Source organism: Schistocerca americana, chromosome 6, assembly GCF_021461395.2.
Source record: "Schistocerca americana isolate TAMUIC-IGC-003095 chromosome 6, iqSchAmer2.1, whole genome shotgun sequence".
NCBI lineage: Eukaryota > Metazoa > Arthropoda > Insecta > Orthoptera > Acrididae > Schistocerca > Schistocerca americana.
Window position 1 is genome coordinate 1,528,879 of NC_060124.1, and position 16,211 is coordinate 1,545,089.

Here is a 16,211-nt window from a genome sequence, read left to right on the forward strand (position 1 = left end):
TTAACATGTGAAGAGGAGAGCGAAAAACAGTTTTAGAAAGTCGGTTTTCATCTTTCGGAAGATGTGTCGAATGCGAACGTAGTGAATATTCGATATGGCGCCCACCACGTAATGTGGTATAATTGTAACAATACCTGTCTCTAGGGCCGTTTTAAGTGTTTCGCCTTTCAGGTTTCAAACTACACTATATTTTATATAACTATATTTTCTGTTCTGTCAACATTCTTTACATGGCGAAAGAGGTATCGAATGCTAACCGCTAACCGGGCTTGCTAGTGCTAGTCTTCTCTGGTGTGTTTTCATTTTCCGAGCTGGTAACGCTGGTGTGGATGTAAACATATGAGTCTCATTCTCATATTATGAGAGGATGGAAGGTGTTGTATTGAAGTGAAGTGGTGTTTGTGTCTCTGTCCCGTACAAGAAATGGTGCGAAAATTAACTAGCTTTTTCCCGAAATCACCGATACGATGTTCGTTTTCTACAGTAAATGAAACTAAACCACTCTCAAACATCGAAATAAAGGGAAAATCATATAGTCGAGATGAGTGGACGAATGTAACACCCAAAGTTCTCTCTTATATAGGAAAAAACTTACATTCTCAACCAGGTCATCCTTTGCATTTAGTCAAGAAGCGCATTGTGAACTATATGTATAAGACATTCGTGGGACGGAGGGGAAATCCTTTGTTCGCCGTATTCGATGATTTAAGCCCTGTGGTTACCGTCGAGCAGAATTTTGACAGCCTTCTTGTCCCACATGACCACCCCAGCCGGCAAAAAAGTGATTGTTACTATATAAACAGAAGCAATTTATTGCGAGCACACACTACAGCCCACCAATCTGAACTTATTGGCAGTGGTCTAAACAATTTCCTAATTATAGGTGATGTATATCGTAGAGATGAAATAGATTCAAAACATTATCCGGCGTTTCACCAAGTCGATGCTGTCAGGATATGCACTCCTGAAGAAGTGAGTATGCAGTAATGTAGTAGTTTTCGTACACTGACAGTTCTGTTGGGGAAAAAAGAAAAAAAAAAAAAACAGTGTTACACCATGAAATAAACATAGGTAACATCATTGAAAATGTACGATAGTCATTTGGAAGACAAGGGTTTTAAGACCCTTCTGTATTGTCCAACACATCCATTTCAAAAATTTGCCACACTCTAGCATGCAGTATTTAGCACTAAGCTTTACTTTGCATGTGTTTGTCTCCCACAATCATATATCTGTATTGATACCTCCAAACAGAATTGCATTATAATGAATTATGCGAATGACATTACTCAATGAAAGGAAAAAGCCACAACCTCTGAATAGTAATCATTTATGGTGTACTTCATTATCTTTTTTGTGTACTCTCAATTATAGATATTGAGGAAGCTAGATTTAGAAGTTTTTGCCAGCCTATGTTTCTCATTGCTCTGAAGTAACAATATTCGTAAATAAATACGTAACTCAACCAAGTGAATAATGGAATGGATTTTTGCTATGTACCAAATGCAACACATTAAAGTTCTAGAGGAGACAAACCGTGTTTAAAATGTTAGGTCCGGTATCACAGATATATTAATTCTTCACATTTGCCAGTTTGTAATTGAGCATTTTGTGCAAAAATTAAGATTCTGGATATGGGTCTTTGTGTGGCATGTAGTTTTAATATTCCAGGTACTTTCAGAACAGTGTACACGATTATGCTGTAGAGTGAAAAATTTGTTTTGTCTCTCTTATTTCTACATTAAAATGTGCCGTAGAATTGACTTAAAGACTTTAGGCTTTGAGGAGTCATGTCAACATTTATTGCAGTACAGTTTTGATAAGTTTATTCTCAGGAGACATAAAAACAATTACAGATTTTTTTAAACTATGAGTGGTAAGAGAGTCTGGATGTGTGGAGCAGAGGATGTCAGCTCATGTGAGCATATAGACTAGGAACCTAGAGTAAGTGGCCTCCGTCTAATACACAGCTGACCTGTAAATGTTGTACTGAGATTCCTTTTGCAAGAATGAGTTGTAAGCAATGCTTCATCTAGCACAAACAGCCAGAACACAATACAATAAAATGAAACACATTTACTTAAAAATTGACATTACAGTCTATTGCACACAGTGTTGCCTAGGTTGTCAGTGGACAGACACAAAAGGCAGGTATAAAACAATAACAGTATGAAGTCTTTCATATTCTGTTGATTTGGAAGTAGAGAACCAGGGATTGAAGAAACATTTTACAGATTGTATGTCAGATTTGCACGTGTCATTCAGTAACGAGTGTTTATTTTTCTTACAATACTGACAAGACAAATAGACGTACAAGATTCCTAGGACTGAAGATACATGGGTAGCTCTGTCATGTGATGTATCTTTTGTAATCTAATGCAGAAATGTGCAGCTCCTTGTATAAAATGCTGCACACCATATATGTCTGTGACATGCTGAAGCTTGTTTACTCTGAACACTCGTTAGTGCATGTCATATGGGGTATTATTTGTGGCAACTTGGTTCAGGCACAGGTGATATTTTTAGCTCAAACACTTGATGTAAAGGCCATATATGCAGTTGTTTGTCAATTCATACTTTCTCACAAGATTTATTACTAATGAAAGACACTTGCTTCAAACATTATTCAGTGAGCAAGAGATAAAGAAATGAACTTTATATATGGAGCACAGTCTTGTAAGTTATTCAGAGGTGTTACCTTCGATAGACCTTGTTCTGTAAGTGTTGACAGTTTTTAGTAACAAACCATGTATTTTAGCTTTTGATGAACTCATATTTTCCACAGGCATACCAGTGGTTCTTTAAAAAAGACTAGGATGACTGACCAGGTAACATTACTGAATCATCCCAACAGAAGCTATACAGGGTAAACCAGAACTCTGCCAATGATCTTTCAGAGGTGGTAGTATGGACCAAAATGAGAAAAAATGCGTGGGCTCCAAAATGTATATCTTCAGAACTATAAGCACTTGTTCCGCTTTGCTGCTGTGAAACACCTCCTCTCCTGAACAAAAGTTGATGGCTCTCTTAGGATATGTGTCTTAAAGCATATGTTTAGTAGCCAGTTTTATTGTTTTGGTCCATACTACCACCTCTGAAAGTTTGTCAGTGAAGTTCTGGTTCATTCTGTATAGATTCTGTAGGTATTATTCAGGACTGTTACGGTGTCAGTCATCCTGGTTTGTTTTTTCCTTGGTGTTTGATTTAAAATGGACATCTTATTATATTTTCAATTATTATTCGCGAAGTGTAATGAGGTGTTCCTTGGTCATATGACAGTGTTACTGTGAGCCTGTTGAATAAAATGAGAAAGAAATGCATAATTAATAACTGCTGTATTACAAATTTCTCATATTCCAATTTCATCCTACATAAGCTGCCAGTAATACAATACATTCCAGAGTTAGAATTTGGTAACCTATACTGTCAAGGCATTTACTGCTGAGATTACTGTAAATGACCAATTCTTCCAGAATTTTATTAGTGTTATCAGGTATGACAGACGTTGTAGATAAAACTGCTGAAGTCATACGCATTGTCAAAATTGTTTGACAGGTTTCCCACAAGGGAGAGTCACCTATAGTGCTACTTGCTTTCAAGTGGGCACCACTTTAGATAGGCCTACTCTTTTATGAAAATTGGGCCAGTGGTGGCCCAGACTTTTAGCACAAAGTTGCCATCTTTTATTAGAAGCATATTTGAAACTGAAAGAATAATTATTATACTCATGTTCTTAAAATGGAAGTCACAAATCAATTCTATTCAAATAAAACAGCCACAGGTTGCACACAGTTTTATTCCCTATGTCAGGCTTAACTCATTAGACTTGATCAAAATGTGTGTGACCTGTAGTTATTTAATCTGAATGTTAATTACCAGGGTCACAGTATCCCTCAGCATGTAATGCATCCATTTGATAAACAAATAATTTTCTTTTCAAGCCTTGGTAAGACAATTGCCCGTGAGTGTATTGTTTACTATTTGTAGCTGTGATTTTCTCTGGAGTAAGAGAACTCATTGAATTTGATGCTTATTGAATCCAGATTTTCTTACCTGTTATTAACTTCTTACTTTTTTGTAAATGTGACTGTATGAAATTACAAGATAGAATTTCTGCCCAGTACTTACATTTAGGAGGCAAAATATTTAATACTCTTGATAAACAAGCATAAAAATACATGACTAGCATACTGAATTATTAGCTTATTCTTCAGGGAGGAGAGAAGGGTAGTGTGTTGGGGAAGGTTAAAAGGTAGGGCAGGTTGCTCAGACCTGCTTTGAGGATGAGAAAAGCCAAATGTAATCTGCTTCAACTTGGTGGTGATAAGCATTAAAACATTTACAGAATACAATAGGGACTACTAAACAACATTAAAAACATAGTTTTGGACAGAAAGATTTCAGTGTATTTTTAACAAGCTTTAGTGTATGATTCTGTAAACTAATCAATGTGATGGACATGTAATGGCTAACATCTAATTCAGTGTCCCTTCATGCATTCCATGTCACTGGTGTATGAATAACTTTTTAAACTCACAAAAGTACATAGTTTTTAATATCAGTTTCAGAAGTCAAACAGCATTTATGGGTCATGAAGAAAATCTTCAGCAGCGTGAAATGCAATGAGAAATGAAAAATTAATGGAATGTGAGTTAAGTACAGAGATTGGCAGTTAATGCTTAATGTCTTCAAAACCAAGTGCACAGATGATTGTGAAAAAACTAATAAGGCAAGATTTTAGTGCATAAGCATGCACGACATTATAGATGCAACAGTGGTTTGATGCAGTTCTCCACATTAGTCTGTTCTGTGCAAGCTTCTTCATTGTCTTGCATTAGTAGAAATCTTGTTTTGTGCATTTGGTTAAATTCTTATAGGTAGTTACCAAATTTTTAGCTCAGCAGATTGACAGACAATCAGTAGGTGTAATTTAAAGCTATTTGTTCACTGCTTTGTAATACATTGCACCAGCCAAAACGCAGTTTCACTGTGAATGCTGTTCTCGAACATGGGAAGAGTCGGTTGATGTTCATAAGAAGCTGGAAATCGCCCTGACTACTGTCAAACGATTGGCAGCTGCTGCAAATTGGTGTGTTGGAAGAGTTCCCGAGAGTCGAGTACCTGTCATACCGGTAGCAGAGGTACCCCAGTTACTATCCCCTCCCTCCCATGGGTCGTGTCTCCTGTGCAGAAAGTAAAAGATTTGTCATTACTCATACACTTGACTGCAAGTGGCATGTTAATGGTAGATCTAGGCATCCTGTACAGGGTGGACGGGGACCAGGGAGGACTCAGGGTGTTGTACCATCCCCCTGACCAATAAGTTTGATATGCTGTCTTTCACTGAAACTGAGCCAGCGGGACACACTTCACCTGTTTTGGGGAAAGCTGTTTTTCTGGTGTCAGGAGGAGGCAAACACAACAGGATAGAGGTCCATTAATCGTCGACAGTTCAAACATATGGCGAATGATGGTACCCCTTAGGGAAATGACAGCAAGGAAAGAGCACCAGGTGCAGTCAGTGTGTATGCCTGGGGTCCCCATTCAACATGTTGAAGACGTATTCCAGCTGCCTTTGAGGGAACAGTGTGCAACCAACTGCAAATTGTGGTGCTCATTGGAACAAATAGTGCTGTTGCCTGAGCCCCGAGGTCATTCTTGGGTCATTACTGCGACTGGCAGAGAAGGTTGGGAAGACAAGCCTTGTGCGTGGAGTTTCATTGATGCTCATAATTTGCAGCATTGTCCCCAGAGCTGATTGTGGCCCTATGGTTCTGAGTCAAGTGGGAGGAATGAACCAGAGACATCGAAAGTTCTGTGACAGCTAGGCTGTGACTTCCTGGACTTGCACCATAGAGTTGAGAACTGTGGATCCCCCAAAATGGGTCAGTTGTGCACTACACATCAGAAGCTGATACTCAGGCAGCTGACTGTATGTAGGGTGCACATTGGATATTTTAGATTAGGCAACTCATCCAGATGATGATAGCTGTAGGAAACCCAGAAGTATCAGTGTAAGGCTGAAAGAAATGCCTGCACAGGTGAGAGTATTAAAATCCTAATGGTAACTGGCAAAGCATTTGCAACAAAGTGCCAACAGTTTGAAGAGCTCATGAAAAACAGTGAAGCTTACATAATACTAGGTACAGAAAGCTGTTAAAACCTGAAAGTTATAGCAGTGAGACTTTTGGGTAAAATTTAAGTGCACATAAAAAGGATAGACAGATGGGGAATGGAGGTGGTGTATTTATCGCAGTAGACGAGAAACTCAAATTCACCAAGATAGAAATTGAAGCTTCATGTGAGATTGTTTGGGCAAGACTCAATGTCGGGAGGGGGGGGGGGGGGTGCCATAAATAATTGGATCCTTCTATCGCCCACCACACTCATCTCCTCATCTAACCAAAAAATTTAGAGAACACCTCACATCGCTTGTATGTAAGTTTCCCAATCATACTGTAATCATTGTGGAAACTTTCATGCAACAATTAATTGAAAAATTACAGTTTTGTTATTGGTGGGCTTGTTAAGACATTCTGTGTAACGGTACTAAATGCTTCTCTAAAAACTATCTAGATCAGATAGTTAGGAACCACACTCATGATGGAAATATATTGGATCTGTGAGGATGTCCACATTGAAACTGGTATCAGCGACCATGACGCGGTTGTGGCAACAATGATTACCAAAGTACAAAGGACAACTGAAACAAGCAGAAAGATATACTTTACAAAAAGGTACGGCCAAACTTTCAGGAAACATTCCTCACACACAAAGAAAGAAAATATGTTATGTGGACATGTGTCCGGAAACGCTTACTTTCCATGTTAGAGCTCATTTTATTACTTCTCTTCAAATCACATTAATCATGGAATGGAAACACACAGCAACAGAACGTACCAGGGAGACTTCAAACACTTTGTTACAGGAAATGTTCAAAATGTCCTCCGTTAGCGAGGATACATGCATCCACCCTCCGTCGCATGGAATCCCTGATGCGCTGATGCAGCCCTGGAGAGTGGCTTATTGTACCACAGCCGTCCACAATACGAGCACGAAGAGTCTCTACATTTGGTACCGGGTTTGCGTAGACAAGAGCTTTCAAATGCCCCCATAAATGAAAGTCCAGAAGGTTGAGGACAGGAGAGCATGGAGGCCATGGAATTGATCCGCCTCTACCAATCCATCGGTCACCGAATCTGTTGTTGAGAAGAGTACGAACATTTCAACTGAAATGTGCAGGAGCTCCATCGTGCATGAACCACATGTTGTGTCGTACTTGTAAAGGCACATGTTCTAGCAGCACAGGTGGAGTATCCCGTATGAAATCATGATAACGTGCTCCGTTGAGCGTAGGTGGAAGAACATACTGACGAAACTAAAATGAGCTCTAACATGGAAATTAAGCATTTCCGGACATATGTCTACATAACATCTTTTCTTTATTTGTGTGTGAGGAATGTTTCCTGAAAGTTTGGCCGTACCTTTTTGTAACACCCTGTATACATTTAATAAACTGGATGAAAAATCCGTAGTGCCATATCTCAATGAAGAACTTGAAACTTTCAGCACAGGGCAGGAACATGAAGAGGATCTCTGTCTCAGGTTTAAAAGAATAGTAGACCATGCACTAGATAGATATGTACCCATCAGAACAATTCGTATTAGAAGGAAACCTCTGTGGCAGACAGTACTGTTAAGAAACTTTTGAAGAAACAGAGATTACTGCATAATAGGTGTAAAACAAAGTACACGGCTGCAGAAGAGAGATGCTGAATGAAAGGCATTTGGTTGTCGAGAGAGTTATATGTGATGCCTTCAGTGACTACCATAGCAGAATATTGTTAAGTGATCTTTCACAGAACTCAAAGAAATTCTGGTCGTATGCAAAGGCTGTTAGTGGGACCAAAGTTAGTGTTCAGTCCGTAGTGAATGAGACAGGAATTTAAATTGAGGGTAGTGAAGCAAAAGCTGAAATGCTTAACTGTTTTAAAATGTTCCTTTATAAAGGAAAACCCAGGTGAATTGCCCCAATCTAAGCCTCATTCCACTGAAATAGGTACTAGTGTCAGTGGTGCTGAGAAACAGCTGAAATCATTAAAATTGAACAAAACCCCAGGGTCTGATGGAACCCCTGTCAGATACTATACTGAATTTGTGGTTGAGTTAGCCCCTCTTCTAACTATAATCTATCATAGATCTCTTGAACAAAAACAACTTGCCCAGTTCTTGGAAAAAGGCACAGTCGACACCCATCTACAAGAAGGGCAGTAGAAGTGATCCCCAAAACTACCTTCCAATATCCATGAATCGATTTGTTGTAGAATCTTAGAACATGTTCAGAGGTATCTTGAAGAGAATGACCTCCTCAATGTTGACCAGCATGGTTTTCGAAAATATCGATAATGTGAAACCAAACTCGCACTTTTCTCACATGACGTACTGAAAGCTTTCGATCAAGGCAGTCTGGTAGATGCTGGGTTTCTTGGTTTCAGAAAAGCATTAATGACCTTGCAGACAATATTAATAGTAAAATCAGGCTTTTTGCAGATGATGCAGTTATCTATAATGAAGTACTGTCTGAAAGGAGCTGCATAAATATTCAGTCAGATCTTGATAAGATAACTGTAAAAATTTTACCACGAGTGAGAAGTGTGGGCTCTGTTGTAGGTTTGTGAGTAGTGGGATTTGTTCAAAGTATTTTCGTTGGGGGGGGGGGGGGGGGAATGCAGTGGGGTGGGGAACCCAGTGGGAATTCTAGCGAGATCCTGCCCCCAGGGGCTCAGCATTCATTTGCTGGGTACGGGCTTGGCGATCCCGGGGTTCCTGAGCTGGGGACTGGAAAGCGCCGCCAGTCCTCTGTCACCGTAAGCTCTGGGCATACTTCAGCGACCACCGTGCGGCGCGGCGGTGGCATGTTGTGTGTCTCAGGGAGTGGGGATATTGGCTTGACTGCCCGGATCGCGAGGATGGAATAAACCTCTATAAACAACCCCTCAATCTCAAGGTGTGCTGCGCGCCGATGAGATGCATGGCTGTTGAGGTGGAACAGTCGTTAGTGGGCAACCTCTGGGGAACCTGCCACACCTCAGTTGTATAAGGCTTACCTAGGCACGTGGGCTCTGTCTAGGTGGACTTCTAGTTCCCTAGCTGCTCGTGGGACCGAGATAGAACCCTCGAACTTTTATTCTTCTCCTGCCAGTGGAAAGGATGGACCGCTGGTGGGTTCTAACACCCAATCCAACAAGAGGGCTCATGTAGCCAGTCATCCTGATTCAGTTACACGTAACAGAATGCAAACTGCTTCGCAGAATGTGTTTCTCATAATTAAAAGAAAAGATGGGAGTTTCGAAAAAGTTTCGCCATTTTATATCCAGAAGGGCTTAGAAGGTATTGCTGGCACATTAAAGTCTGTCAAGCGCTTGCGAAAAAATGGCACCTAGTTGGTTGAAACATCTAGCTTCCAGCAAGTCCAGAACCTTCAGAAGGCGCAATTTCTTGGGGAGTTTGCGATAGAGACTGAATTTCACAACACCTTGAACTACAGCAAGGGTGTTGTGACTTGCATAGATCTCGTTGACATTCCCCAAGACGAACTGAAGGCTGAATGGTCCCGGGAAGGAATTGTCGACGTGCAACACGTTATGAAAGGGGTGGATGGTACTCTCATAAAGACTGACTCATTTATCCTTACATTTAACAGCACCAAATTGCCAGAGCATGTGAAGGCAGGTTTGCTACGTCTCAGTGTACGGCCTTATTACCCCAACCCCATGCGGTATTTTAAATGCCAACACTTTGGACACACTACTCTCGGCTGTAGAGGGGAAGCCACTTGCGGGAATTGTGGTAAAGCTGCCCATGAGGGAGTTGGTTGCTCCTCTCCTCCCAAGTGTGTCAACTGCTCTGGGGATCACCCTGTGTGGAGTAGGGATTGCAGAGTTTTCCTTGAGGGACGGAAGATCCAGGAACTTAAAACGCATCCCGTATGGTGAGGCGAAGAAAATTTACAAGTCCTTGCAGCCGCCCACGTTCGCTGCTTCCTTTTCTTCCGTTCTCAAACAGCCAGTCTTGAAAACCGATGCCGCTACACAAACGGAGGTTGCTACTGTCAGCACTAGCACCTGCGTTTGTCAATGTACGTGTGCTGCTGCCGTTCCTGTGAAGCCTGCTGCCCCCCCCCCCCCCTTCCCGGCCTTCTGACCAGGCTGTGGTAGCTGACATCATGGAACTTCCTGCAACTTCCCGGGTCCAGCCTTGTGCACTGCTCAGCGCTGCTACATCCCCTACTGCTTCTGAGGTTTTGGCTCCAATGCCACCTCAGGCCAGAAAATCGAAGCCAACGACAAAGGTGAAGACTCGCCCACTAAAGGAGACTGAAGTTATACAGTCTGCTGATGTGGATGTCATTCTCTCTGACGTCTCTCTCGACTCTTCTTCTGAGGCGATGGAGGTTGATGTCAGACTGGGGCAATCATCTCGCGCCAAAACTGAGCCTCCACCTGTTGTGGGCTCTCCTCCCCGACAGAAAGTGAGAATGAAGGTACTCCCACCCTGATAGATGGCTCCCATTATACAGTGGAACATGAATGGATTCCGGGCACATGTGGAGGAACTGAACCTCCTAGCACGGCAACACCCCCTGTGCTTGTGTTTACAGGAAACGCATTTCAAACCATCTGATGCTCCTGTACTAAGGGGCTATACGTCCTATCGCAAAGATGACCTGACTGGAGAAAGGGCCAAAGGCGGAGTCACTGTGTTTGTCAATAATGACCACCACTCCTCTGCTCTCCCCCTGGATACTGACCTGCAAGCAGTTGCAGTTGAAATTCATTCACCTCGGAGGCTTACCGTTTGCTCCCTTTATTTACCCCCTCTGGATGCAATGACCTTAGACGCTCTCACAGATCTTATCGACCAACTCCCCCGCCCATTTCTCCTCCTGGGAGACTTCAATGCCCATCATGTCCTGTGGAGCTCCACTTCTCTTTGCACTCGATGTCGAATTTTGGAGAGCCTCCTAACATCTCAAGTGTTGTGCATCCTCAACACAGGTACTCCGACTCATTTCTCTACTGCTACAGGGTCATTCTCAGCCATTGACCTATCTTTCTGCTCTCCAACCCTCACCGACTCTGTTCACTGGGACGTCTTTGACGACCTTCATTCCAGCGATCACTTCCCTGTCCGCATTCATCTCCTGGATGGTGTATTGCTGGAGCAGTGGCCACCATCGTGGATGATTGGCAGGGCTAACTGGCCACTGTTCACTCGGTTGGCTGTCTTTGACCACCACAACAACGTACAGGAATGGGTGGATCACATCACGCTTGTGATCCATCATGCTGCTGACCTGTCCATACCACAGTCTTCTGGCACTCTTAAGTGGCGCCTTGTGCCTTGGTGGACAGAAGAGTGCCGTTCAGCCATCCGGGACAGGCGTGCGGCTCTTCGCCGATTTAAATGCCGCCCAACAGCGATCAATCTTACCGCCTTTCGTATCGCGAGAGCCAGGGCACGCCGTGTCGTTAAAGAGAGCAAGAAAAGGTCATGGCAGGAGTTCCTGGACTCCATCAACCGTTCCACTTGTTCCACAAAAGCATGGGAAACCATTCGGAGGATTTCCGGTAAATGCAACCGTTTACCAATAGCCGCAGTCCTGAACCAGGGATGCCTCCAAACGACATCCAGAGCCATTGCTCAGATGCTGGCAGAGCATTTTGCACGAAGTACTGCCACTGCAACCCAGGATCCAGCGTTTCGTCGCTGCCGTGCGACTGTCGAAAGAGCGAACTTGGACTTTCGGTCGAACAGTTCTGAGGCCTACAACTCCCCTTCTTCCATGTGGGAACTTGAATCAGCTCTTACTGAGACTTCTGACACTGCACCACGTTACGACTGCATCCGTTACTCCATGCTTCGACATCTGCCAGCGGCGTCAAAGGAAATCCTCCTCGAATGTTTTAATCTCATATGGCAGACAGGAGTGTTCTCCACCTCGTGGAGGGAGGCAATCCTCATCCCTCTCCTCAAACCAGGAAAGGACCGCACATGTCCCAGTAGTTATCGTAGTATCGCCTTGACAAGCTGTGTCGGAAAGACCCTGGAACGAATGGTTAACCGTCGTCTGGTCTGGCTGCTAGAGACCAGACAGCTCCTTAGTCGCTTTCAGTGTGGATTCCGAAAATTTCGGTCCCCGGTCGACAACCTGACCCTCCTCGAGGCGGCTATTCAGCAGGCTTTCCTCCGTCAGCATCACTGTATAGGTATCTTCTTTGATATCAGTAAGGCATATGATACTACTTGGAGACACTGTATTCTTGCACAACTGCATCACTGGGGCTTTCGTGGCCACCTCCCCATTTTCATTCGGTCTTTCCTGTCTCAGCGGTTTTTTCGGACCGGCGTTGGTAACACACTGTCTGATCGCTTTGGGCAAGGGAACGGTGTCCCCCAGGGCAGTGTTTTAAGCGTTGCCCTCTTTGCCATAGCCATCAACATTATAACGTCTACAGTGAGGAGTCCAGTACAGTGCTCCTTGTTTGTGGACAACTTTGCTGTTTTCTGTTCCTCCTCCAGTGTTGCAACCGCGAGCCGTCAAGTGCAGCTAACAGTGCGGCGGTTAGAGGAGTGGGCTGCAAAGACGGGTTTTCGGTTATCTGCCGATAAGTGTGTTTGTGTTCATTTTAATCGTTCTCGTCGTATTTTTACTATGCCTGCCTTGCATATGGGGGATACTGTCCTACATTTTAGAGACACAGTGCGGTTTCTGGGCCTAATTTTTGACTCCAGGTTGTCGTGGCTGCCACACCTACGTGGCTTGAAAGCCAGAACGCTGAAGGCACTGAACATCCTCAAGTGCCTCAGCCACAGATCTTGGGGAGCGGCCAGTGCGCGTCTCCTTCAGTTTTATCGAGCTTTCGTGCGCTCACGGCTGGACTATGGGTGCACAGTATATGGGTCAGCGAGGCCGTCTTATTTGCGGATCCTTGCGCTGTTCACCATGCTGGGATTCGACTGGCCACAGGTACTTATCGGACCAGTCCCGTACTCAGCCTCTGTGCTGAGGCTGGCGAACCGCCACTTACCATCCAGCGGCAGCTCCTGCTGGTGTGCCAGGCTTGTAAGTTTCTTGCAGCTCCCAGCTTGCCTGCTCACCGTCTTGTTGGCCATCCACCTTTGGACCGCCTTTTTTCCCGCCACCCCCGGGCTACGTTGCCGTTTGGCATCCGTGTGCAACGTGTGCTAGAGTCACTTGGTACAACCCCAAATCCAGGGTTTTAACCGCCTGCCACCCTGGTTACTGAAGAGACCCGGAGTGATTTTAGATTTATTGCAATACAAGAGAGATTGCACTCCTGCCACCGTTTCTAATGCAGCATTTTCTGTCATTTACCTGAGCACCATGATTATGTAGCTGTTTTTACGGATGGGTCGAAACAAGGGGATTCCGTTGGTTGCTCAGTTGTTTTTCCGGATCGTGTCCTCAAGGTCCGACTGCCTCAGACTTTTACTGTCTTTGATGCAGAATTGTCTGCGATCTTGCGGGCACTGGAGCAGATGGACATTCTTGCTCTCCTAAATTTCTTGTCTGTTCCGATTCACTCAGTGCCCTTCACTCATTGCACCATTTGTATCCGGCAGATAAAATAGTCCAGACCATCCATGATGCCCTCCTCCAACTACAGCGAGTGGGGAAGGTTGTAGCTTTCTGCTGGGTTCCGGGGCATGTCGGCATTGCTGGGGATGAAAGGGCAGATTTCGCAGCCAAGGAGGCGTGTCTCGATCCACAAGTATCTCAGTGTGCTATCCTCCTGCACGCACGGTGGGAGGATGAGTGGCTGGAAGTGACTGACAATAAGCTCCGTATAGTCAAGCTCACAACGCGTGTGTGGTGTACTTTCTTTCAGCCCCATCGACGGGACGAGGTTCTCCTCACTCGGCTTCGAATAGGCCACAGCCCTATGACGCATGGCTTCCTGCTCTGGTGGGAGGACCCTCCAATTTGTGGTGCTTGTGGCGTTCAGGTCACTGTGCGCCACGTTTTATTGGATTGTGTTTTATTTTCTGACCAGCGGGCCACGGCTGACTTGCCGGTGGACCTGCCCTCTCTTTTAGGCAACACTCGGACAAATGTGGTTAAAGTTTTAAAGTTCTGTGCCATGTCAAATGTATTTACAAAGATTTTCGGGAGAGGATTTTAATTTGCTCACTGTGTGACAAGCTCGCCCATATTTTATGTAAGTGGCCAGCCAATGACAATTTTGTGTGGCATTCTTGTTGCTATGTTTTCCCTTTCCTTCCGTTTTACTTTCTTATGTAGTATTTTCCTTCTTTTCCTGCTTTCTTTGAGTGTGTTTCTAAGTTTTATTAGGTCTGTCCACATTCGTTCCTTTTAATGTGTGTCAGGGCGCTGATGACCTCGATGTTGAGCGCCCATAAGCCCCAACACACGCACACACACACACACACACACACACACACACACACACACACACACACACACTCTAGCGAGATCCTCTCCTGGGAATGCAGAATTTATAGTAGAAATATATTGATAGAGGAGCAGGAGCATAAGATCTGTGCCCTTCAGGTGCAGTTGCAGTACCCAAAGAAGGAACTAGATAGGTTGAGGAGGGTGAAGGATGGTAGGGAATGGGAACTGGCAGTCGGCAAGAAGGCAGCTAGGAGGAGGAGGTATTCAATTCAGACAGTTGTACTTTGTGTATATGCAATAGATTTGATCGACTGTCAGAGTTGAGTTGAAAGGATCCTCTTTTAGTTGTAGCTGTAGGAAACATGCAGCAGTCCTCAGCAGTTAGGAGGCTTAAGTCAGTTGCAAAGTCTAACAGAAAGAAGAAGGTTCTGCTGCTAGGTAGTTCACATGGTAGAGGTGTGGGCCGCCTGTTGGAGGAAGTGTTGGGGAGAGAATACCAGCTCACCAGCATTGTGAAGCATAGTGTAGGGTTGGCTCAGGTGACTGAACAGCATAGCGGAGTTATGTATGAGTTTTACGAAGGAGGATCGGATTTGTGATAGTGGGTGGAGCAGGGGATAGTCTTGATAGGGATGGGGAACATGATGTAGGTGGTGACCTGGTAAATGTAGCTACTCAAACTGGTGGCACTAACATTCATTTCATGCAACTGTTTCAGCGTCATGATCAGCCTCATCTAAATGAAGCTGTTATGTGTGTTAACATGTGGAGAAGGCACTGATGGTAGAGAGCATGGGTCACATTGCCGTGGTGTCAGCTGAGTTTATCAGTAGATTGGGTTTCACTAGGCAGTAAGTATGGGAAAGGGAGGCTGACAATGCTTATGGCTGACAGTGTAGTGGGATCACTCATGGAAAAATTCCTGTAGCTGTTGACAATATTAGAGAAGGAAAGTTGCTACTCACCATATAGCGGAGATGCTGAGTCGTGATAGGCACAACAAAAAGAGTAGTTGGTGTTAGAGCTGCACCTTCTTTGACTGAAGTCAGCTAATAGGTATAGCCACTTAAAGGAAGTCCCTCTAACTAAAGAATCACCTTCAGAGGATGTCATGTTCTCAAGTGGAGACGGAATTAGTATATTCCATCAAAATATACGAGTTATTAGAGATAAAGTTAGTGAACTGCTTATAGACGTTGACTCTGAAATTATTGATATATTGTAGCATCACGTAAATATTTTGCCAGTTCAGAAACTTGCTTTACCAGGATACAGATTAACTGGCTGTTTTTCAAGGAGTTCCTTGTAGAGTAGGGGAGTAGCAATGTACGTAAAAAACAGTATTCCATTTGAGTCCATGGACTTATCACGGCACTGCACTGAACAGATATTTAAATGTTGTGCAGGGGCAGTTGATTTTTGTGAAACTAAACTTCTAATTTTTGATATTTATAGGTCCCCTAACTCTGACTTCAGGGCATTTCTGCTAAAGCTAGAGATGGTTCATGATTCACTTTGTAGGAAGCACCAGAAATTAGTTATATGTGGTGACTTCAGTATTAAGTTTGTATTTGATTGTGCAAGAAAAAATATGTTGGTAGATCTAAATTCATATGATCTGATGCAGACTGTTTTGTTTTTTTTTTAACTAGAGTGCAGTGGATCAGTAGCACAGTCATAGACAATATTTTTATTCATTCTTCATTACTAGATGGGCATTCTTTTAGTGAAACGGTGAATGGCCTTTTAGGCAGTGATACACAAATTTTAA

At 43.6% G+C, this 16,211-nt stretch overlaps 1 protein-coding gene across 1 annotated transcript in view; it reads left to right on the top strand.

Moving 5' to 3' along the window:
* The window catches only part of LOC124619851 (probable phenylalanine--tRNA ligase, mitochondrial), a 25,114-nt gene continuing 8,903 nt past the window's right edge, over window positions 1-16,211 (top strand). The window contains exon 1 of the mRNA XM_047146462.1: window positions 1-972. Within this exon, the coding sequence (XP_047002418.1) occupies window positions 424-972 (549 nt within the window). The 5' untranslated portion in view covers window positions 1-423. The remainder of the gene's footprint in view (window positions 973-16,211) is intronic.